At 35.2% G+C, this 25,380-nt stretch overlaps 1 protein-coding gene across 3 annotated transcripts in view; it reads left to right on the top strand.

The window, feature by feature from the left end:
- Positions 1–2,727: 2,727 nt before the first annotated feature.
- Positions 2,728–25,380, top strand: part of NOL4 (nucleolar protein 4) — a 74,306-nt gene continuing 51,653 nt past the window's right edge. For all 3 annotated transcript variants that reach the window (XM_015820130.1, XM_015820129.1, XM_015820128.1), the window contains exons 1-4: positions 2,728–2,871; positions 13,012–13,123; positions 17,125–17,237; positions 24,700–24,832. In XM_015820130.1, the coding sequence (XP_015675616.1) occupies positions 2,800–2,871; positions 13,012–13,123; positions 17,125–17,237; positions 24,700–24,832 (430 nt within the window). In that variant the 5' untranslated portion in view covers positions 2,728–2,799. The remainder of the gene's footprint in view (positions 2,872–13,011; positions 13,124–17,124; positions 17,238–24,699; positions 24,833–25,380) is intronic.

Genomic DNA, 25,380 nt, shown 5'->3' with positions numbered 1-25,380 from the left:
TAAAATGTAGAAATTACTGATCATTAGTATTTTCACTTTTGTAAGTCTCTGACTTAATATTTTCTATTACAAAGAAAACATTTGCAATATGTATGTAGTTTTGACTGGCTGAATTTAAGCATTTTTATGTACTTATATCTGACTACTAGTAGTACAAAAATAAAATGTTGGTACTGCAATAGTTATCATTGACTTAGCTGTGTAAGCCTTTTGCAAATGTGTGAGGACAATTGCATAAATATTTGACCCAGTACTTGACAACTAACATATTTAGCAATGCTGAGGCCTCAGGTAAAATGCTGGTTCACATCCAAAGAACATTAGACATCTGTGAAATCTTATACATATTCAGGAATAAATCCACTTATGTTCAGCTGGATGTATTATTCTGTTAACAGTTATAGAAATTCAGCCAGTCAGATTAATACAATTAAATTCAGCTAACTTAAATGCTGCCACTTGAGTGGAATTTACACCTGATTCATTTCAGTGGAATGGGACTAATATTGTCCTTAGTCTGATCTGCTGAATCTGGAAAGCACCCTTAGTTCGTGGAGGAATTGCCTTACTGCATAATACGGAATATGTTCTCTCCTTGATCTTGTGTACTGCTATATAATACCGTGTTTTTGTTTTGCTGGCACATTTATTTTGCACACCATACAATTGCTATAAATTTATAGATGCAATCAATTCATTGTACTTATTGCATTTCATATCTTATCTAAAATAAAAATAAGATCATAAAAGCAAAGAGACCAGGCAGTCTGCAAAACAGAATTTTATTGTACAAGTATACATATAGGATACAACAAATACTCTTGTCTCTCTACACATATGATTTCAGAAGATTAAATGAAATATTGCTAGTTATCTAGCTGCCATGTTGATCCCCTGAAATTAAATTTAATAAAGAATGGGAAAATAAAAAGTAGATCTAGAATATTTTGTAATGTGATATTCACTAGAGGTGAAATTCAGTTTACATTTAGAAGCTAGTTAATATGTGAATTTACTAGATCTAAAGAACACTAAACATTTAGAAAAATAAAGAAATTCAGAGTCTCTGCTTGTTTATTACCAATACGAATATCAGTATATGTCTTTTGCTATAAATGTAAGCAGCTGTTGCCTCTTTGTTCTGCTTTTACATTGTAAAAGGGATGACTTAGACTTTGTAGAAAATACATTCATGAACTGACTATGGTAATTAGTCATAGTCAATTATAATTACAGGTAGTCCTTGATTTATGACCACAACTGAGTCCAAAATTTCCGTTGCTAAGCAAGACCATGGTTTAGTGGATTTTCCCCCATTTTATGACTTTTTTTTTGCCACAATTGTTAAGTGAATCATTGCAAAAGGTGATCAGATGACACTGGGACACTGCAACCACCATAAATATGAACCAGTTGCCAACTGTCTGAATTTTGACCACATGACCATAGGGAGGATGCAACAGGCATAAGTGTGAAAAATTGTCATAACTCACTTTTTTCAGTGCTATTATAACTTAAAACGGTCATTAAAGAATGATTATAAGTTGAGGACTATCTATAACCCTAGTAAGACCACAACTAGAATACTGCAGCCAATTTTGGTCACCATATCACAAAAAAGATATTGAGAGTTTGGAAAAAAATCAGAGAAGAGCAACTAAGATGAGCAAAGGCCTGGAGACTAAAACATACAAAGAACGGCTGCTGGACTTGGGTTTGGTTAGTCTAAAGAAAAGAAGAAATAGAGTAGACATGATAGCAATGTTCCAATATTTGAGGGGCTGCCACAAAGAAAAGGGGGTCACATTTTTCACCAGAACACCAGAGGGCAGGACAAGAAACAATGGTTGGAAATTGATCAAAGAGAGAAGCAACCTGGAATTAAGGAGAAACTTCCTGACAGTGAGGACAATTAACCAGTAGAATAGCTTGCCCCCAGAAATCGTGGGCACTCCATCAATGGAGATTTTAAAGAAGAGGCTAGACAGTCACTTGTCTGGTATAGATTCTCCTGCTTGAGCAGGGGGCTGGACTAGAAAACTTCCCAAGGTCCCTTCCAGCTCTATTCTATTCTATTCTATTCTATTCTATTCTATTCTATTCTATTCTATTCTACTCTACTCTACTCTACTCTACTCTACTCTACTCTACTCTACTCTACTCTACTCTACTCTATTCTAAATGCAGTAGTCAGTCAATTCAAAGAATAGTAAATAAAATGTCCCAATTATATTTATGGATTTTGAAGGAAGGTGAAACCAGGCCTTGATTTGTTTTAAGATTCAGTAGGAATCTCAAATACACACATACCTGTTTGTGTGTACTCTGTATGTGTGTGTGTGTGCACATGATGTATATATATGTGTGTGTGTGCATATATATATGCACACATAGACTTCTATTGAACTCATTCACAAATTCTGTTCAAACTGAATCAATTCTTCTGATTAAAATGCAATTTTGAATCAAATTTTGACTGCTTTGTGTATTCCAATTAAATATAAACTGTCACTTAGAATCTTATATACATATTCTATATTTATTGTATAGTGATAATATTTGTATCACTGATTTGACTGTTGTGGTATAATGATCTTTAGATATACCACTGGTATATGATTTTTAGATATCAGTGTCAATATCTTCAATTTACTGTGACCATAAGATATGTTTGCTGGTAATTTACATATTCATTTTGTGTTTCCTGTCATTTCTTCTTAGGATGGAATTGGGGTAGATGAAAAACTGTCATTAAGACAGGTAGCTGTTGTTGAAGATTTCTTTGATATAATCTACTCCATGCACGTGGAAACAGGACCAAATGGAGAGCAAATCAGAAAACATGCTGGACAAAAAAGAACCTATAAAGCAGTAAGTAAATAATCTTACACCAAGAAGAATGGCATATTGTTATGTTTTATCCGAGATAAATAAGGCATATTTGTCAATTATCTTTCAATCAAACCATTTTATCTCTACATGGATCTATCTGACTTGCATTGAATAAGCTGAGATGTGCTTTAATATATTTGAAGTCCTAGTGAAGAAAGAATGCAGATACTATATTGTGCCAATACAAATTATTTGAATTATAATAAAGGAAGATATAATAGGACCTGTGTTGATCAGATAGATCAGAATAATTTCACCAGTATATTTAAATAATGTTTAAATATACTTATTTTCCTCTAAGTGATAGAGAAATCTTGTATATATATTCTGTGTCCTGCTTACTTATTCAGCTGATTCTTTTGTTTTTAACATTTTATTTATCAAAATGCTCGATAAGTTATTTTATCCTTCTTAAGAACATAGATGTGAATATTTAGGTAATGTATAAATATTATTTATATTAATATATGTATTAATATAGTATATTAATAGTAAAACAATAATTTTACTAGGTATACAATCTTCAGGAAATATGATATTTTTTTAAAAAGTTTGAATCAATTTATTCTTAATAGTATCTCAAATGTAATGTGGGCTGTCTTTATTACTTTCATAGTGATCCAGCTTTCCAGTTTGAAACCCCAGTTTTATTTCTCCTGTCACAAAACATGCCTTATTAAGTCCTCTTCTACCTATCTAATTCATCTTTTAGTCAAATAATGTCTTTTACATTACAATGGGACATTGTTAATAGTAATGTACAAATCAGCCAAGTTCCAAATTGAAGAAAGCAATATTCAATTTGAGTTTTAGAGGTATAAAAGGAACAAAATTCAATTTCAATGAATTTGAGATTAATTCAGTAAAAAAATTGACCACTGAACTAATAAGGAACATTAACATCCCTTTCGATTTTTTATTCAGATACATAGCAGAGATGATAGATTATTTCCAAAGCATTAATGATGAAAGTTTAAGACAAATTTAATTTAATACATTAACTTCAAGATTTCATATAATAAAAATGTGAAATAGTTTTAAGGAAGATTATTGGATCAGCCTCAACCTACTTCAACTTATTTTCAAAAACTGTTTCAAAAATAAGCTTTTCTGAAAATAAAAAAGTCTATCACTTGATTTTCTGGACTAAAGAGCTTATTGATATACTGTAGCTCATTGACAGGGTTATGTGCTGCCTTTTAATTAAAAAAATGGAGGTTTATATATTATCACTATTGCATATATTATACACAATCATATAACTGAAAATCCATTAAGATCTATCTATACAATAAAAATTCACTTAGAACATGGTTAGGACAGGCAAATACCTGAATGAAACAGAATTTATTGTTTATTTTTTACTTGGGAGGAAATTTGACAGAATTAAGAAATAAATTATCATTAGGAGAAATTGAATAAACAGGAGACTGAATGACCTGAACATTTGCAGACAGACTGGACTACAGAGATTATCATGAACTATATTACAGATCAGATGAATACATTGAGAGCTAGGAAATAATGAAAATAAAAGTGTATGGATTTAGTGAAAAGAAGGTAATACAAGAAGGAGTAAATTCGATTGTAAAAAGAACAGCAAAGTATACTGTGTCATATTTCTTTCCTTTAACTCAACTCATCTAAAAAAATTATATCAGATAAGTGCGGCACACATATTCTCACTCTTCTGATAGTGTTCTGACAAGCATGATTTTACAGATGTAATAATCATATTGACTGGCTACTCAGAACATAGTCAGAGAAACACTATATTCAGCCCTCACCCCCAGCTTTGTTCACATATGGAAGGAAAATTTTAGTGGTGTTCAAGAATTTGCAAAATCAAAAAGTAAATCCATTCTCTGAATAACCCTTAAATTTCTACAAAATTGATACAAAATTTCTATGTGTAAAACTCTTTCAAAAGGACTTTAAAACATTAGAGAACCACAAGGCAATGGGCCCTATATATACTTACTTTTTGCTTACTTTAACAATTCAGAAAAAGGGTGAGCAGCTGATTCTTTTAGGAATTTATTGGAGATATTAGAATTAAGCAGCGGAGACTTTAGAATTAAGCACTATTCAATTCAGTAATTAAAAGTTTGTTGTGAGATTTCTTGAGTATAAAAATATAGTTGTTGTGTAAGCTAATAGAGCAATCTTGGAACCAAACCAATATCATTCATTATAAAAAACATCAATCAATCAGAATAGAGCTGGAAGGGACCTTTGAGGTCTTCTAGTCCAACCCCCTGCTTACGCAGGAGACCCTATACCATTTCAGACAAATGACTGACCAGTCTCTTTTTAAAAACTTCCAGTAATGAAGTACTCACAACTTTTGATGGCAAGCTGTTCCACTGATTAATTGTTCTCACTGTTAAGAAGTTTCTCCTTAATTCCAGTTGCTTCTCTCCTTGATTAGTTTCCATCCATTGTTTCTTGTCCTGCCTTCTGGTGCTTTGGAAAATAAGTTGACCCCCTCCTCTTTGCAGCATATGTTTCTTCATATGTTTTTGTCTCCATCATCAGTCTCCAAAAACTCAGATAACAACAACAACAACAACAACAACAACAACAATAATAATAATAATAATAATAATAATAATAAAGTTGGAAGGGACCTTTGGGGTTATCTAGTTCAACCCCCTGCTCAGGCAGGAAACCCTATACCATTTCAACAAATGGCTGTCCAATCTCTTCTTAAAGACTTCAGGTGTTGGAGCATTCACAGCTTCTGGAGGCAGATTGTTCCACTGATTAATTGTTGTAACTGTCAGGAAGTTTCTTCTTAGTTCTAGGTTGCTTCTCTCTTTGGTTAGTTTCCATCCATTGCTTCTTGTCCTGCCTTCAGGTGCTTTGGAGAATAGCTTGTCTCCCTCTTCTTTGGGGCAGCCCCTGAGATATTGGAACACTGCTATCATGTCCCCCCTCGTCCTTCTCTTCATTAAACTAGACATACCCAATTCCAGCAACCGTTCCTTGTATGTTTTAGCCTCCAGTCCCCTAATCATCTTAGTTGCTCTTCTTTGCACTTTTTCCAAAGTCTCAAAATCTTTTTTGTAATGTGGTGACCAAAACTGGATGCAGTATTCCAAGTGTGGCCTTACTAAGACTTTATAAAGCGGTACTAGTACTTCACATGATTTTGCTTCTCTGCCTCTGATAATACAACCAAGGATTGTAATAGCTTTTTTGGCTGCCGCCCTACACTGCTGGCTCATATTTAAGTGATTGTCTACTAGGACTCCAAGGTCCCTCTCTCAGTTACTGTTTTTGAGCCAGGTTTCGCCTAATCTGTACTTGTATCTTTGGTTTTTCCTGCCTAAGTGTAAAAGCTTCCTTTTCTCTACATTAAATTTCATGTTGTTGGATAGGGCTGATTGTTCAATTGGTCAAGATCTTTTTGGATCCTGAGCTTGTCTTCTGGGGTGTTAGCTATTCCTGCCAGCTTAGTGTCATCTGCAGATTTGATGAGTTCCCCTTCTATTCCCTCATCTATGTCATTTATGAAGATATTGAAGAGTACTGGGCCTAAAACATAACCTTGTGTTACCCCACTGCTTACTTCTCTCCATGTGGATGTAGTACCAGTAAGGATGACTTGTTGAGTATTGTTTGTCAGCCAGTTACAAATCCATCTGGTAGAAATGCTGTCTATCTCACATTTTTTTAGCTTACCAAGAAGTAGGTTGTGGTCTACTTTCTTGAATGCCTTGCTGAAGTCCAAGTATACTATGTGTCCACAGCATTCTGATGATCCACTAATTTAGTCATTTTGTCAAAGAATGAAATAAGATTGGTTTGGCATTAACTATTTTTAACAAATCCATGCTGGCTTTTAGTTATAACTTTATTTGTTTCTAGATGTTCTCAGATCTGTTTTTTATTATCTTTTCCATGATAAATATTATTAAGAAAGAAAATTGCATTGAATGTACAAAGAAGAAATATCATCACAGGCTTTACAACTTTTCACTTTTTCTATTCCCACCCCTCCTCTCTGTAGAGTCAAGTATAACATCAAGTGTTCAAAATGTTTAAAAATTAAGTGGTACATCTGGCATTTTGAGAAAACATTGTGAACCATTTCATAAAATAATTTCTGTAGTTGTGAAACATCCATTTTATGAAAATCTGATTGCTGAAGCCAAAATAACCAATCTAATTTGTTACATACAATAAAGAAGAGGGGAGGATTTTGCCTACAATTTTCACAGCAAACATTTCATTCCATATAACACAACTACCATTTAACTGAAGATAAATTAGTGAGGCTAAAAAAGATAAGTTAGTGAGGCTAAAGGTAATCCAATTAATTTCCCCAAATTATTATTAAATAATTTCCTTTAAAATTAATTTAGTTTCCAAAATGTATAGAAAAATCTCAGTGTAATCATTTCCCTTTATTTACTCATTATTTCCCCAGATTTTGGCCCCAATCAAGTCACATTCAAATAATTTTCAGTATATTGTTTTGTTTTATCTGCTAATATCATCTCAGTTTTTCTGTCAGCCAATTTGCCCATTCTTTTTCTCTCTCTGCCACTTAGTTCTCTCAGTCAGTTAATTCACCATTTCCCTTATTTCTTATTTTGTGTCTTTCTCTCACAAAAGAAATAACATGAATGATTACTTCAATTTTTAATGCAAGAATTAGATCCAGTAACTTTTCTAATGTTGCAATGCTACCTACATGTATCTGTGAGAAAGTTTCATTAATCTCAGTATAACTTATTTCTGTGCAAATATTGGGGGTTTGCTATTAAATATTATATGCACAATATAAATATTTTCAACTCTAATGTTGCCATTATCTAGATATCAGGATAATCTTGCTTGCTAGCATGTTTATTTATCTTTAACTGCATTTGTGAACAAATTAAGTATCATTGGTCTGACTCTGCCAGTCTGAAAAATAATAAAATTTTTGTGGCACTATAAAACTGGCAAATTTGTCTTGGGACACTGTGGTTGCTTGTAAACAGGTAGATAGAGGATAAAATTGGAAAATACTTGGGGAAAAAACCTGGATGTTTACTTGATTTGTAAGTGTCCTGTCATGTCAAAGCTGCAATGCCTGTAGGGCAGTTGGTGGTCAAATACATGAGTACTAATAGGCATTGCATGTGGCAAGTAAATTGTATAACAGCTATCACAACATCTGTATCTGTATCTGTCCCAGCTAACAGATAGTTTCTTTTTCAGAAGCTAAATTGTGAGCAGCCTGCTCCCTGTTTCGTTATATCAGAAAAGTACCTATATCAAAAATTTATTTGACAAGTTCAAAATGATTTCCTACTAAATCTAGTTCTTAAGGCAACAAAAAAGAATTTAGTTATATGGCTGGGGAAACACTTCCACAATCATACGAAGATAAACTCCATTTCATTTGAACTTATATGCTCTTTTCCTGGTTACTTGCTCATTCACATTCTGAGATTTTATATATGCGGAGCAACTCGGCACATTACGGACGAGCACAATCAACGGGTCGATGACGTGCTCAAGAAGCCAGGCGCAGAGGCAGGTCGTTATATAAGCTAGCTCCCAGATCTCCTTTTACTCTAACTCTGACGACGTCGGCAGTCTGGCTGACAAAGCTTAGTGATTTTTTAACCACAGGCTTGTTTACATTAAATAGTCTGGTTTATTTTATCCTGGTGTTCGTTTTTCTTTCTTTTAACTTAGGCTAATATGATGCCCAGGATTCACATTTTTAGCATTTTAAAGGATATATATATATAAATTTGGCCAAAACTGTAACATTAATAGATTAAACTGTACAATGCATCTATACATTTTAAAATCGTATATGCAATATATGTATTACCTACTAGCCTCTACTCTGCCAATGACAATGCGGACTTCCAGCGAGGCAGATTCTCCCCCCCCCCATTTCTCTTATACCCAATATCTTGAGCAGAGTGAATAGGAATAGTAGTGAAGGAGAACAAAGAAGAGTGGTCCCGATATCAAGCAGAACAAGGCACTGAGTGTTCACTCTCTCATCTAAGCTCTAGTGTAACTTATCTAATAGTGACCAATAATTTGCTTAAAGCATATCAAGCCTTTTAAAACAATGCTTCAATGGACGAAATTTCAAATGTAATGAAAATCCCACCTCCAAAAGAGTACATGGAGTATATTTAATTTAATTATAAGAAAGGGACAGATTAATTAATTATATCTACAGTATGGCTATGTTTCTTTGTATACCACATCAAACATATGTTTTGTCATCTTTTTATAAATCATCAATTATTTAATAGTAATAATGCAGTCACTGTACTCTAAATGTTTAGCGTTTGCCATGTACTAGAAAGGGCACTGTTTGGAAATATATTAGTGCAGTATATAATACAGCAAATGTACCACTGGTTATGTAAATCTGATGAATGAAGGATACAGCAGGATGAATATGGAATGGATGATGGATTCAGAAGAGCGTCTTTTTTTAAAAGAGTAAATACATATATATCTACGCTTCTTCTTTCACGACATACTAGAATTCAACAAGGAAGTTGCCTAGAAACAGAAAGAAGAAATATGGAGGCATAACCTTGTTCTATCTCTGTTGCATCTGATGAATAACACTGCTAACAATGTTTGCAACAAATATCCTGTGCAATTCTACTTGCTGTATTGTATGTAGGTGGCATGTAGAGGAATATCACACAAGAATTCTGTATTAATCTGAAGAAAGGGACAGATTTCTTTTTTCACACACAATCATATTGGAGAACAGAGGTAATTTATTTTGGCTCATTTGATATCATTCAAACAGCAGTAAAATTATTATTAAAGCTAGTGTTTTCTTTAAAGAAGTATAAAATACTACAGTTTCACAAGCTTGTGACAATTTCTCCACTAGAGGTAATTCTTGCTTCACCTTTATTTTCTTGATTCTTAGCTTTAGCCTTATTAGCAATTCTTCTCAGGGAAGAGTGGCTTGATATTTTAGCTTTGCAGCTGAACCACTGAGATTTTTTTTCATAAGATCAGGCAAACGAACCCAACATGAAGTAAGGTTTAGAGGCTATTTATTTGATTTTTATCTTTCATGGAGTAAACTCCACGAATTACTGCCCATGGCAACTTGGAGGCAATAATAATTTAATATTGTTTGCTCCTTACAACTTGTGTTTTCAAGTCAGGAATGATTGTGGGATAGCTCGAAACTGTTTCTAAGAATTTAGGAAGTGAAAATGGTGATAGTCTAGATGGGACCTCAAATCTGTTTTATTCTTAATTTGTATCTGAGAATGAATGAAATAATTTTGGGACTGAAGTGGAGCGTAAATTCTATTTATTTGTTAATCTACATACTACTAAAACTCTCATGCTTGTTTGATACTTTGTAACTTAAGAGCTTGAAGACCTGGCTCTGCCAATTGGCCTGGGGTCCAGATTGGGGGAGTTCCACGCTGGAGGTGGTTGCTGGATTCATGGCAGACTTTACCCCCCCCCTCTGTTCTCTGCTCTCTACCTGTCCATCTTCCTTTTTTTTAGTAATCAAATAGTTATATTTCTCATTATGTTCTTTTTCATTGCTTATTTCATTGTTCTATTCTCTTACTTCTATTCACACTCTTTTTATTTGTTCCTTTTTACTGTTGTGGCTGCCTAGAGTAGCCATGTGGCGAGATAGGCGGCAAATAAATTTAACAAAGAAATAAATAAAATAACCTTCAATTGGGTGAAACATATCATAGGGCAAAACATTGTCAACAAAAGTACCTCAAAAGGGCTAACTTACCGAATGCTGGGACCTATCACGCCCAAGGGAATGACTTTTAGGGATTTTTTTGCTGCTTCAGCACCACTGCTCAACTGTTGTTTGGTGCCATCATTACACTGCTATAGTCAGCCACGGTCACTTGATCCTGATTTTCAACATTTCCTGTCAGTTTCTCAAAAGTTTATGGGGAACTCGGAAAGAATTGATATGGGTTTCACACTCCTTGCCACCTTCCCACTAATAAAGTATTTGCTTATTAGAAGCTTGCTGGGAGAAACTCAATGGAGAAATTGTGCACTCTTTTCCAGTCCCTCTGCACTTGCACCATGCACTCCATGCACTCCCTCCCTCCCTCCCTCCCACCAGCAGCTAATTTCCAGTCTGCTGGGAAGACAAGGAAATGGAGAGGGAGGAAGGAAGGAAGGAAGGAAGGAAGGAAGGAGAATGAAAAAAGAAAGGAAAGAAGAATGAGTGAGTTAAGGGAGGGAGAGGAGGGAGGGAGGGAGCCACTTACCTGTTGCTGGGAAGCAAAGTGAAGAGAAGAAGGAGGGAATGGAGGGAAGGAGGAAGGGAAAAACAGGGAGGAATGTAGGGAGGAAAAGAAGGAAAGAGGAGGAGGGGTGGAAGGAAGGTAGGGAAGAACAGGGAGTTCCCACTTCCACTGTTTTTTTCCCTGCCTGTAGTCATTCTGTTTCTCTGATTAGGTAAGGAAATATCTCCGAAATGATGACCCAATGGGTTATGGGTATTACTTCTAAAAGCATCTAATATGCTGGTATACAGAGAAGGTCATGTTTTCCCATTCAGAAAGAATATCTTTTGTGCCATGTTATGAGAACTGTATTTCTCCATGTGAGCTATTTTTGATAGGTATCCAAAATTTATTACTTTCTGCCCTAAGTTCAGGCAGCATACATTGTTCTCCCTCCCCCATTTCCCCCCATAAAAATACCCTGTAGGTTGATAGAAGTTGATGTAACTGGCCTAAAGTCACTCGGTGTGCACCATGGTTGAGAGTAGTCTTGAACCTGTCTCCTTTGTGCAATCTAATGCTTTCTTTATACACTATACTAGTATATGAAATGTATATCAGTTTCAGTTTAACACTTTTGTTTTCCAAATAAAATTCTATCCTACCTGAATGAATTATGAATTATGTACAGTTTTTGATTAAAATAAATGAAGCATCCTCCAAAATACAGGTTGCTAATGAATCCATAAGAATGCTTCATTAATTTCAATGCACTGCATTTTTGAATATGTCAGTGAAGTTAACTAATGTGTACAGACTATTTTCAGTCCTAATTTTAAATACTGGTTCAGTCTGTCTTGCAGCAACATGGCAGTGTCCAATATAATTGTTTATTGTTGAAAGTAGAACTAAGTAGAACTAAGAGTTATGTTCGATAGGGGTTCTGGACATAGCAATCCATGGGGTGGCAAGATGGGGAATGATCAAGTATATATCTTAATATTGTGATACTAGGTCTGTCCCTTATGCACAATGCACAAAGGAACATTATGATGTGCATATAAAATGAAGGTGCTTCTGTTGTGATATTTAGATGATTTTTCTATCATGCTTTGGAATGAATGCTTATGTTGAAACATGTATTGAGATGGCAACTATTGCTAAAAAAGAGATTTTTTTGCTGTATTGGGTTTTAATCATGACAGATTGATATGCAATTATATTTTCCCTTTTTTTATCCAGAGTATCTTCTGGAAGGATGAGGACATCCATGTTCCTTATTTAAAGGCTAATGCATCTGAATTTATCATGTTATTCTCATACTAAGGATAACTTTGCAAGAGCCACTACTTTCACCATTATGTTTTTAAAACTTCAGTAGGTTATATTTATTTGCTTAATTTAAAATATTTTCAACAGTGTAGCTTCACTTCCATGAAGGTGCAATGGAGCACCTTACATCTGACACTGTGGTAACTCTTAAAATAGCTGCATCTTTTCCTGCTACTATCTCAAATTGTCATGCAATTAACAAAGTATTATCAAAAGGCAAAATTGGGGACAAATAAAAGCAGTGGTAAAAGAATAGGAACTGTAACAGATAAATGCAAATATTTGGGGTATATGAACAAAAGACCTTTTTAGAAACATCATTTGAGTATTTATTATTTTCTTGATTTTTTTGTCATAAGCAAAAATGATTTTATTAACATTATGTCTTGATTTGGTAGACCAAGTAAATTGCTATTGCTTGAAATTCAATGTAGTATTCAGGCATACTTTATTGGACTTTCAGGAATTGTGATAACATACACTTTATTTAGAAATATAATGATAGGTTCCATTAAATCATACCCACTCAGCTTATATCATAATGTCTATATTTCATTATTCATTTCAGATTTCAGAGACCTATGCCTTTCTACCAAGAGAAGCAGTGACACGATTCCTAATGAGCTGCTCAGAATGCCAGAAAAGAATGCATTTAAACCCAGATGGAGCTGATCATAAAGGTAGGTTTAGTGTCAAATAATGAGATGTAAAGCGTTTTATTCATAGTCCACTTATATTTTCCTGATATGTGAAGACTCATAAACGTTGTACACTAGAATGGTTGAAACATTCATATAATATCATTTCTGCATTAACATATACTGTAGTATGTCTCGAGAATTTTCTGAAAGGATTATATGTAATACCATGTATGCACTCATATATCCGCAATAATGGCAAGACTTTTTTCTTCTTCTGTTCAATCATGCCCAATTCTTGAAAACTGCCTGGACAAGTCCCTGCAGTTTTCTTGGCAAGGTTTTCCAGAACTGGTTTGCCATTGTCTCCTTCCTAGGGCTGAGGGAAAATGACTGGCCCAAGGTCATCCATGTACAGGCAGGACTAGAAGTCACAGTCTTCTGGCCTAATCCTTTATCCATTACATCCAGACAGGACAGTTTTCATTCATTTTCTTTGTATGCAGAAGAACATTTTTCTAAAATGATATATAATAAGTATCCTCTATAGGTGTAATGATGATCTGTGAAAATTCAATGCATGATTTTTTTCAGCTAAACCTGCCCTTCAGAGTTGTGATAGTGGGGAAAAGGATCTGGTGAGTGCAAGGTATGCAGTCCTGAGATCCTGGAGGATGGTACAGTCTGAATCTAACAAATGAAATGTCAATGATAATATTTAGGATGGGTTAAAATACAGATAAACTCTAGGATAGATACAACCCAAACATAAATCACATATTCTGAAATGAAAAAAACTACTCTCTCTCCTCTTTACATTTGGATTTTAGAGGGAAAGTTCTTTCTGATAGAGAGAAGATTCTCATAGAAAACGTAGGAATTTTGAGAGGAGGCAAAATAAATTTGACAAGTCAGACAATTTCTCAGATTAGCTAGGTACCTTGATTGTATGACTGATTTTATGCCATCAGGTTGCTATCGACTCTTAGTGACACAGATGTTCTCCATGATGATCTGCCCGTAATTTGGTCTTCAATTCTTCTAATGGTTCCTACCCCTGAACCATGCCTAAATATTGTTTGCTCCCATTCTGTGTTATTCACTGGCTTATCCTCTAGCATACTTAGTGGAGTAATTAACTTTTGGAATAAAACAACTTTAGGTTAAAGTGCAGAAAGGGGATAAGAAATACTAAAATGATAAGAAAAAACATTGTTAAATCTAGTTTACACTAATTCACTATACCTTTCCATACCTATATATCATGTGCAAGAAACCAAATAGAATTCAAAAGCACTGCAAGTTTATCCCATGCAACCTATACATAAGAATCTGATCTACTAACAGTCAAGGCACATTAGCACCAGATAGGAGTCAACAGACTTCCAATGTCTCTTTCAGGGGTGTAGAGATTCCAGACTCCAGATTGTTGATGCATTTGACCCCACCTCGGGTTCAGCCTGGTCATCTCCTACACTATCTTTGGAAATCATCCTGGCTTTCACTGCGTTCATACACCAGTTCATTCATCACATTTTGTTTTCAGATCTTTCATCTTTTATTTTTGAGGATCTCAACTCCACTGAAGCATGATTCTTGGCCTAGCCCTTGCTTGCCATCCATTTACTTTTCTCCATGTCACTCACCTATTCATAAGCCATTATTTTTCCACTGCACTAAGATTACTTTATGTTTCTCTTGACATAGCCAATTCTTATTCCATTTAACAAAGTGGTCAAAATCATGTTGTTATAGTAATAAACTAATAAAATATTGAATTCCCCCAAGGAAGCATGCTGCTATAGATATTCCTTTTTGCTAATTTTTGATGAACACTTATACCATACATTATGTCACATACTACATGTTATTCTTCTCCATAATTTTCCCCATATTTAATAATATTCTATAAAATATAGGAATTAATTCAATTATTGTAATTTATAATTGTTTACTTCATCTTCCCTGTCAAAAGCAATTGTATTGTTATTTGATAGCTAATTTTCAGATCCATATTCACATTACATTATTATTGTGGGAAAGCAGGAGATGAAACTTTTGGCGTTTATCTCAAAAGAGGCAATTCAGTAAGAGACTCTCCCTTAATTTTTATTACTGAGTTTGTGAACCAATTTTTGTCATTTTCATATCTTAGACTAGCATTAAAAATCTATATTGTTTTGGCTTCCTTATGTTACTAGCTATGAGGGTCTTGACAATAATCTTGAAAACTTGGTTGCCACTCCCTCCTTCATAGTTTTCTTTTGGGGAGAAGATCAAAACAAAGATGAGGAGTTCTCTCCATCATGCTTGCTTCTCTCCATCACCTGTTACTATCCTATCCTATCCTATCCTATCCTATATCATATCATATCATATCATATCATATCATATCATATCATATCATATCATATCATATCATATCATATATCATATCATATCATATCATCTTCTTGTTCTAATGTGCTCACTTCTTCTTTTTTCTTTCATTATTTACAGTACCAAAAAGCCTTTTGGTTCCTTTTAGCTTCCCCATATGAGTCTAAGTTACATTTGCACTTTAACCTTCCAACTTTATTTCAATAGCTATTTGCTACTTACTGATTCAGTTGCTTGGTGATTAGGTCCACCTTCCATTTGCTCAATATGTCTTTCTAACACTTAGTTCACCTAAAAGCCTGCTGTGCAATTTTCTAAAATGCCCATTTTTTCCTCATTGAAATGGTGTGTAATTATAGTTTTAGCAACATGTTTTTGAGAAGTTCCCAACATTTTTATACAATCTTGGATCTCAGAATTTGTTCCCATGGATCCTGCATATTACTTCTCTAAGACTATTGGAATTTCTTTTTGTGAAACCTATTGTGCACACTATAATGCTCCAATTTCTCTTTCTGTAATATCTTGAATCTAAAGATGATATGGTCACTTCTCCCCAAAATTCCAGTTCCTATCTAGGATGATTAATCCTCCTGTTCTTGCCTTCAGTCTTCTGAAACATGAAATTACTGACTACAGCAAGACTACTAAGAAATTTTGGAAGCTTGCAGTTTTGGCGAACCAGATTTTCCAATAGATATCTGGCTTGTTGAATTTTCCTTTATTACTATGTCTGTCATCCCTGAAATTTCTTTAAACTAGTCCAGGAGGGCATTATCTGGAGGTTCTGCCTAGCTTGGTGATTTACAATAATCATCTCCCCTCCCCCTCCTCAATAATACCTTCTTGTTTCCTGCCTTGTGTTTTTATCCAAATCTTCTTGGACTTTGGCACTGAAATTCCTGGATCTCAATATCTGAATGCACTTCCTTCATGTATAATGCCACTCCTCCACTTTTGTTTGGTCTTTTCCTTTTGAATAAGTTATATCTTTTAAAGTATATCATCACCAGATGGCCCATAGATATGGACCTTGGTCACCCTCATAGCTTTGATCAACGTAGGTTTTGTATAATATATTTTGGAGGGTGTAGAAAAAGGAAGATGTAGAAGGTAGAATGGTATTTGCCTTAACATAGCATGGTATGTGCACCTTTCTGTGATAATCATACAGCCGGTATTATTCAATTTGGGCATATTTTGTTAAAGTATGCGGAAGCATAACAAAAGCCCTTTTACAAGACAACAACTAGGTACATGCAATGTGCTGGCATACTTTTTGGATGCTTTATCATTTAACTACACATCTCGGATGTAGCTTTCTTGCTGAAATTAAAGTCGGGATTAGTGAGACAGGAGGCTGCCTTAAATTCTATGCAGGCTATCTTGACCTCTATTATGAAGAAAAGTGATACATATGTAATTAATTATGGGGCTTTCATTGGACGTCTTGCAAATCTTTCTATATAAAATATCTCAAGATAGTTTATTATTATGTAGAAAGTTTTTAGTTCTGAAATTTTTGTAATCCCCATGGAGTTTATCAAGTTGCAGTTGCTGATTATTTTTTCCTAAATTGGAAATATTCTAAACACTTCACAATTAATCTGCTTCTATAACCCTATAATTATCACACTATATATAATATGTTCTAATTCTTGCAGATAATGGAAAACCTCCAACATTGGTGACAAGCATGATTGATTATAATATGCCAATCACAATGGCCTATATGAAGCATATGAAGCTGCAGCTATTAAATTCCCAACAAGATGAGGTAAATACTTAATTTGTTCATATTAATGATAATTATATTCAAATTACATTCATGTAATTTGCTATGTGAGATTTGGACTTGTGTTTTATTTTTAATACAATTTGATTTTTCCAAATGGCAAATATGGTAAACATGAGAATTTTTAAAAAAATCAATTTTATAGATATGTAATATTTTTAGATAATTTTGCAAACTGAACAGCATGTATCATTAGCTAGTGTGCAAATAATGGGAAAAATATGGAAAGTAACATGATAGGATATTTTTCTTTTTTTCTTTTCTTTTTTATTAGTTTTATTCATTTATAACATAAAATGTGAAAATAGAAAAGCAAATAGTAGGGGACAACAGTAGAAAAAGGGAAAACAAAAAAGGTGTGAAGAAAGGGAGGGAAAGAAACAAAAGGCATTGACTTCTGACTCTCTCTGATGCAGCAAAATCAAACATTAAAATCAAATCTCAACTTTTTACATTTCTATAGTAATATGCACTAGCCATTTCTGTATTGGCAAATCAGTCTAATCGGTAAAACCCAAAATCATAATATCATTTTTTTCCACCTCAAGCACAAAGTCCAGAAGCGGTTTCCAAGCAGAAACAAAACTTTTTTTCTACTTGGATAAGATATCTTTCCTCATAGTGTTATTGGTTGTCTTGAAAGGAATCAAGAAAGTTTAAAAGCAACAAATTGTCTCTGAATATTTGACTATCTTGACTATCTGGAAAAATTCAATGGCAGGGTTAGAAATAATAATAATAATAAATTTGTTTGTCTCTTACCTATAAATTGAGGAGCGAGACATATACATAAGCAAAGTTGATGAGATGGCACTCAATGAACTGTCTCAGTGTTTCTCAAACTTGGCAGTTTGAACATGTGTGGATTTCAACTCCCAGAATTCCCAAGCCAGCATTTTTGCTGGGGAATTCTGGGAATTAAAGTTCACACATTTTTAAGTTGCTAAGGTTGAGAAACACTGCTGGTAAGTATACATAAAAGAGAAAAAAAGAGAAAAAAGAAATATATAAATGTCCAAAACAACTTATAGAAAACCAAGACCAATCATTGCCTCCTTAGGCAGTACAGATTAAAAACAGGGAAGTTCATAATAAGGCCTCCTAAACCCAATTTTCAGTTTTACCCAACCTTAAAAACATTCACCATTTGAAAAGAAAACAGTCTGAAGAAGGAATGGGAAAGCTTTCCCTTTGATCTAATTAATAATCTGCTTCTACTCTAAAAGTATAAAATAAAGTCAAAAGAATATGTTAACTGGTTTTCTCCCAACCTAACTGTAACCCATCCACCAGAGCACAACCATCAATAAAATGAGGAAGTGAAAAGAACAGCATATTATTTGATCTCTTCCCTCTACACTCCTCTTAAAAGATTGCCGTTATTTGTAAGAGACTGAGGTAGTATTTCTCCAAGAAAATCTAAGAATTTAGATTTACATGAGAAAAAAAAAATGGGGAGAAGGTACCTTTTCCCCAGCATAGCTCATGTGATCAAGTTTGGAAATACCTTGTACTCAGTCAAATTCTTTCTGTCAATATCCACACTAATCTTCAAAAGTAATAAAACATTTATTTTCACAACAGACTTTTCTCATTATGCACATATCTGTAACATATACATTTATAATACATACATTTTTGAACATAATCTTTTGTAATATTTGCATGTTTACAATCAGCTTTCCTTAACGTAGACATCAGATGGCAGCACCAAGCCAATCTTGTCTAACCCCTGAAAAACTTAACAAGGTAATTCCATGTTACTACTCAAATGGAACACTAAAGTTGTATGATTACAAGTATCAAATCACTTTATGTTATGCCATATTTTCTGTTCAGATCGTAGTTAAGATATTTTAATGATGCATCATGAAAAAAGATACCTTTTTGAGAGGCTTAGGGGTGGTGACCTAGTCCTAGTCATAAAAATAGTATCATAAACATGGGAGCTACAAAACATTTCCATTATTTTTCATTAGGTTATATTATTTTTAATTGACTGCTTTTTGAAAAAAGGATTCCTTCCAAGTAGAAGCTTAGTTGATCATCAGTTCAAATTAATTTTGTTAGATATGCATTCTTTCTGGGGGGGTTTTCAATTCATTTTTATTAATGTATTAGATCTGCATCCTACCTTTTCCTCAGGAACTCAAAACAGTATACAGTGTTCCCTCCTCCTATTTTTTCCCTACAACAACCACCCTGTGAGGTAGGTTGAACTGAAAGATAGTGCCTGATGCAAAATCACCTACCGTAGTTGGCTTTTTGTGGTGAGAGTAGACTGGAATCTGTCTCTCCTTGCTCCTAGTCAAGCACTCCTTCTGTGGAATTATCTGATCTAATGAAGTGAGCAAGGGGAATCATGACACTTTCCTAGTCAATGCATGATTATAAGTTGTAATGATATGTGGGAGTCACAGGGAAGAGCCACAGAGGTGGAACTGGACTTGTTACTTTCTCAGAAGCAGCATTGTTATAAGGAAAGATCAGCTTGACTGTACCTGTTATAATTGTTGTATTATAACAACCAGAAATAAAAAGAAACCCAAAGCAGTTTACCATGTAGGTTTTACTGATATATTCCAGATTTGCAGGTGTAGAGAGCTGTCTCTTTGTATAAGAAGCTTTTTTTTAAAAAAAAAAAATATCTATTCAATTATTTCAGTTACAATTTACTTTTAGAAAATACAACTCATAAAAGTATCTACTGGCTAAAGAAGACATAACTGTAGATCATTGTTCTGCCCTATTTTTCCAGAGTTGTCTGTTATCTTGGGACTATGGAGCAGAAATGAAGCATGCTCTAGCTTCTGCAATTGTCTTAGAGACAAAGGGCTGCTGCACAGTCTGTACTAGTGATTATACACAGTATTTCAAGAAATAAAGACTAGGTTTGCATGCTTTCCACATTATTATATTTTTTTTATTATTATATTTGGATTTATATCCCGCCCTTCTCCTCGCGGACTCAGGGCGGCTGACAATCAATTAAAATACATAAATAACAATTACAAATTTAAAATTAATTAAAAGAAATATTTAAACATTGTCCAATTAAAATATAATTAAAACCCCTCTAAAAATTACCCTAGGCCAGTCCTGCAAGCTGGAATAACCNAGGGTGGGAGCTCCCACAGAGAAGGCCCTCCCCCTTGGGGTCACCAGCCGGCACTGTCTGGCCGACGGCACCCTGAGGAGACCCACTCTGTGGGAGCGTACAGGTCGATGGGAGGTAATCTGCGGCAGGAGGCGGTCTCGAAGGTATCCGGGTCCGATGCCATGGAGCGCTTTAAAGATGATAGTCAACACCTTGAAGCTATTGATAATGTGATATAATGCTTGAAGCTATTGATAATGTGATATAATGCTATTGATACCCTTATCTCTTAAGGGTATCAATGTGAAGGATTAGGTTCATTTCGGAAAAAAAAGATGGTCTGTGAGACTTACAAGTTTCACCCATTTTCATGTGCATTGCATGTTTGGGGGGGGGATTTGATTTGCAGTCATGTCCACAATCTTGACTTTTTGAACCTCCTATTAAATAAACCTAAAAAACAATTAGCATCTAGTTCAAACTTTCAGTAGTGGAATCTCTGTATAATACTTAAATAGTTGTGGTTGGTGATTTGTAAAATATTTTTTAAAAGGGAAATTTACGCCATTTCATGATTTACACTGAATCCATTTATTATAGTTCAAATCAAGAATTCCCTACTTTTGGGGGTTTGTTAGCAGATATAGATTTTTGAATATGTGTGAATGCTCTTGCAAAATAGGCTACTTTGCAAAGAAGTCATTACCCATTCATAAAATAACTTATATGGTAGACAATCTGTTACAAAACACTCATTTAAAACAATGCTACCTGACAGTTATAGCTTCTCCTCTCTGTATAATATACACCTTCCTACTTTTGGCTACATTTGTTCTTTCCATGTAAATAAAAGCTTTGAAAGCTAATTGTTCTTCTGAATTGGGGATGCTAGGAATAAGTAGTCAGCTTATGTATTCAGTTTGTTTCATTTATTCCATCCATTGGCATCCTTCAGTCTCGAGAGACTATGGTATCGTGCTCTGGAAAGAGATCCTAAGGCAGTATCTGGTGTGGCTAAAAAGGCCAATTCGAAAATGGCAGTCCCTTCCACACTGAGGGCAGATACAATCTGTCCCCTGTCCAGCCCCCAGGTTTTGCTGGTTCCGGGACTGTCTCTTTGTCTCAGCCTGCCGCACAAGTGTCTCTTCAAATTGGAGAAGGCCATGCTGTGTCTTTAGCCTCCAGGCTTGTTTATTTTAGTTATCCATTTAAGTACATACTATAACCTTGTTATAGTTTTATTCAGGTACTGCATAGAGTAGGAGAGGTGGATTATTCCCACATTGTGGGTGAAAGTCTGGATAGGAGAAAATGATGTGAATATATAGTTGGTGAAGAAATAAAAGCAGGGCCAGCAGGCAGGTTTCCTTTGCTTCTTGCGTTATGTTAACTGTGTTGAAGGAAAAGACTTATATCAAACTACTTTTATTCTGGAAATCAGTGTTGTTGTTTTTCTGATGAGTAGTTTCTCAGGCAGGCTAGCAAACTAATTTTCACACTAGATTACTGTAAGCATGATAGAAAACGAAGCTCTATCCTTTCAGGAAGGAGTTCATTTCATGGATATATTGCATAGTGTGAAGAATAGATTGACAGGGAGCCCCTAGGAAATATAAACAAATTTTATATGTAATATAGTGCTTCATAATTTTAAAAATGCATGCTGAAAATATACTAAATGTTTATTTATAAGAATTAATTCATCATGCTTGCATAGATGTTGGGTGGAAAATAAAACTTTGTTAACACATGCTTTTCAGTAACAAGAATCAATGACAATCTGTTCTTATTCATTACTTATCCATAATTTATTCCTCTGCTTTAATTGCCCCAAAATTAATTTTGTTCCCTACCCTCTATAACTCCAAAATGCTATGCTATTCCTTTATCTGAAGTCTCACCATAGCATCTATTACAATTAGATGGAGTTTATACAAGTCCTTTGGATTTTCTTTTTCTTTGCTAGGATTTGCTAGGCTTTATAGCAAATTACGGAATAGTACAAAATACTGATGATGATGATGATGAAAAAGAAGAAGATGAAGACGAAGAAGATGAAGACGAAGAAGAAGACAAAGAAGGAGAAGGAAAAGGAGAAGGAGGAGGAGGAGGAGGAGGAGGAGGAGAAGAAGGAGAAGGAGGAGAAGAAGAAGAAGAAGAAGAAGAAGAAGAAGAAGAAGAAGAAGAAGAAGAAGAAGAAGAAGAAGAAGAAGAAGAAGAAGAAGAAGAAGAAGAAGAAGAAGAAGAAGAAGAAGAAGAAGAAGAAGAAGAAGAAGAAGAAGAAGAAGAAGAAGAAGAAGCTGTTGAGTTTTTCTAGGCATCTTTCAGAATGGTCATCCTTAAAATAAACAAGTTTCTTCAGATTAAGTTTAGGTTATTTAATTTTTCTATCAATGTACCCAGAGATCTCTTCCAAGATTCTCATCAGGCTACTGTCGCACTTGCATTTTAATATTTTTAACTAAACTCTTTTATTGAAAAAAATAAGAACTTATCAATCTCTAAAACAATAGAATCCCTCTGTATTTCCCAGAATAGCTCTTTGACTGAAACAGGCCCATAAACAATTTTAGAAAAAAAATAGAGAGTTGGACGGAACCTTACACTTGATCTTAGTGAAAAAGCTGAATAGCACTTTAAAAGTACTTTAGAGGTTATCTAGTCCAACTATCTGCTTGGTACAAGATCTACTAGAGTATCTCTGATAGATGACCCCATGTTTGAAAGCCTTTGATGAAGGAGAAGGCGGCACCCTACTCCTTAGTTTTTAAAAGAACCCAGCTGTCCAAAAAAAGTAGTTGTTCTTTGGCGCATCCTATATGCAATGGCAATAGCACTTACTTATATACCACTCCACAGTGCTTTACAGCACTCTCTGAATGATTTGCAATGTCATCATATTGGCTCCAACAATCTGGATCATCATTTTACTGACCTTGGAAAGGTGGAAGGCTGAGTCAACTTGAGTCCATCAGGATCGAACTCCAGATTATGGGCTGATTTAGCCTGCAATACTGCATTGCAACCACTGTACCACCAGGGCTCCTATCATAGGAGAGTGAAAGTGATGGCAGATGATATTCTGCTAAATCAGGGGTCTCTAAACTATGGCCCAAGGGCCACATCCAGCCCTCTGGAAGGTTCCTTCCAGCTCACCAGCTCCTCCCATGTGCTGTTCTCCAATCCTTTCAAAACAGCTCAGGGAGAAAAATCAGGGTTATACTCACCATTGTTTGGAAAAGAAGATAGTACTCCCTTGATTCCTCCAATGGGGGGGGGATTGCGAGCAAGCTGGAGGGTTGCTGGACAAGGAAGGGAAAGCCTCTTTCCCTTTAAAATTTGTGCTGGCTTTGAGCCCACTAGAGCAGTGGTTCTCAACCTTTTTAATGCCGCGACCCCCAACCGGTCGTAAGTCGAGGACTAAACCGGTCGTAAGTTGAGGACTAAACCGGTCATAAGTCGAGGACTTTCCCTGCCCGGGAGCGCCGCACATGCGTGGTTCCGCCCCCTGCACCGGCCGAGGCGTAGCTGGCAAGCGGCAGAGACGGAGCAGGCTGACCACCAGCTGGCCCAGCCCAAGGGAGGTAAGGCACCCGCCAGAAAAGGGGAAAAAATGGTGGACAGCCTTGCTTGGCGACCCCCGTGAAATGGTCGATCGACCCCAAATGGGGTCGCGACCCATAGGTTGAGAACCGCTGCACTAGAGGATTGCTTCTTTTGCTATGTGTGTGTGTGTGTGGTCCAAGGGCTCCCTTAGATCATCCCCCTTCCACACACATAAAGAAAGCCCAATGTTGAATGTTTGCAAAATGTAGCCCTCAGCTTGAACAGTATGGAGATCCCTGTGCTAAATCAATGTCCTCCGTGATAGTGTGCTTTCCATAGAGCCAGCATTTCTTAAACAACATCCATTACATTCTTAAAATTCTGGATGTGTCCTAAATCCCAAGGAATTTAAAACCCCTGATCTAAAGCAAAGATATAATGCTATGTACCACTGTTATCTTACACCATTTTATTCTGCCTTTTTAAGAGACAGAAGTATTATGGTCACCTGTTTGTAGAAATTATACTGTAGGTGTTTTTGTGCAACCTTCTATCTCTGTTCCATTTAATCATTAATTATGAATCCATTTATACACAACATTAGTGTGTGTGAACATAGGTTTCCCGGGGAAATCAGCCAGTTAATTATTCTTACAAAGATACTTACAATCTTAAGTATTCTGATTCTTTATATGTATTTTTTGCTAGATTTGTTATTACCTAATCCAATTCAGTACAAACATGTTTGAAAATTACCATGATATTTTAAATAAGCTCAGATATGGAATGTTATATTTTCAGGATGAAAGTTCCATAGAAAGTGATGAATTTGATTTGAGTGATTCTACTAGAATGTCTGCTGTGAATTCTGACCTCAGTTCAAATCTTGAAGAAAGAATTCAAAGTCCACAGAATCTTCAAAGTCAGCAAGATGGTAAGATATTGTGTTTAATAGATGAAGATGAGTTTTATTGCTAAGATTTTTTTCTTTATACATTTCTGTTTTTGTTTTTCTTCTGTTCAATTGTGTCCAATTCTCGGAGACTGCCTGGACAAGTTCCTGCAGTTTTTTTGGCAGGATTTCTAGAAGTGGTTTGCCTTTGCCTCCTTCCTAGGACTGAGATAAAGTGGCTAGCCCAAGGTCACCCAGCTGGCTTTGTGCTTAAGGCAGGGCTAGAACTCGGAATCTCCTAGTTTCTGGAGATCGCAATAAACCATCACAATAAATAGGCTCTTTATTTCTGATTATTTGCAGGCAATTGTTGATTCCTGATTGTGATGAACTATTTCATAGGACTGTTCAAAGGATTTTAAACAAAAACAATTTTTGTGTGAATGTATCATTAAAGTAATTGTATTCTTCGGAAGATGCTTTCAGACTATCACCACCCATCTTTGTGTATTTGCTTTACATATTTGCTTTGCTCCACATCTGGCCCTAACAGAAATGTTATCTGTGTATGCAGAGACATGTCCTATAAA

This window comes from Protobothrops mucrosquamatus, unplaced genomic scaffold (genome assembly GCF_001527695.2).
Source record: "Protobothrops mucrosquamatus isolate PMUCROS unplaced genomic scaffold, P.Mucros_1.0 scaffold1071, whole genome shotgun sequence".
Lineage (NCBI taxonomy): Eukaryota > Metazoa > Chordata > Lepidosauria > Squamata > Viperidae > Protobothrops > Protobothrops mucrosquamatus.
This window is presented reverse-complemented; position numbering and strand designations above follow the sequence as displayed.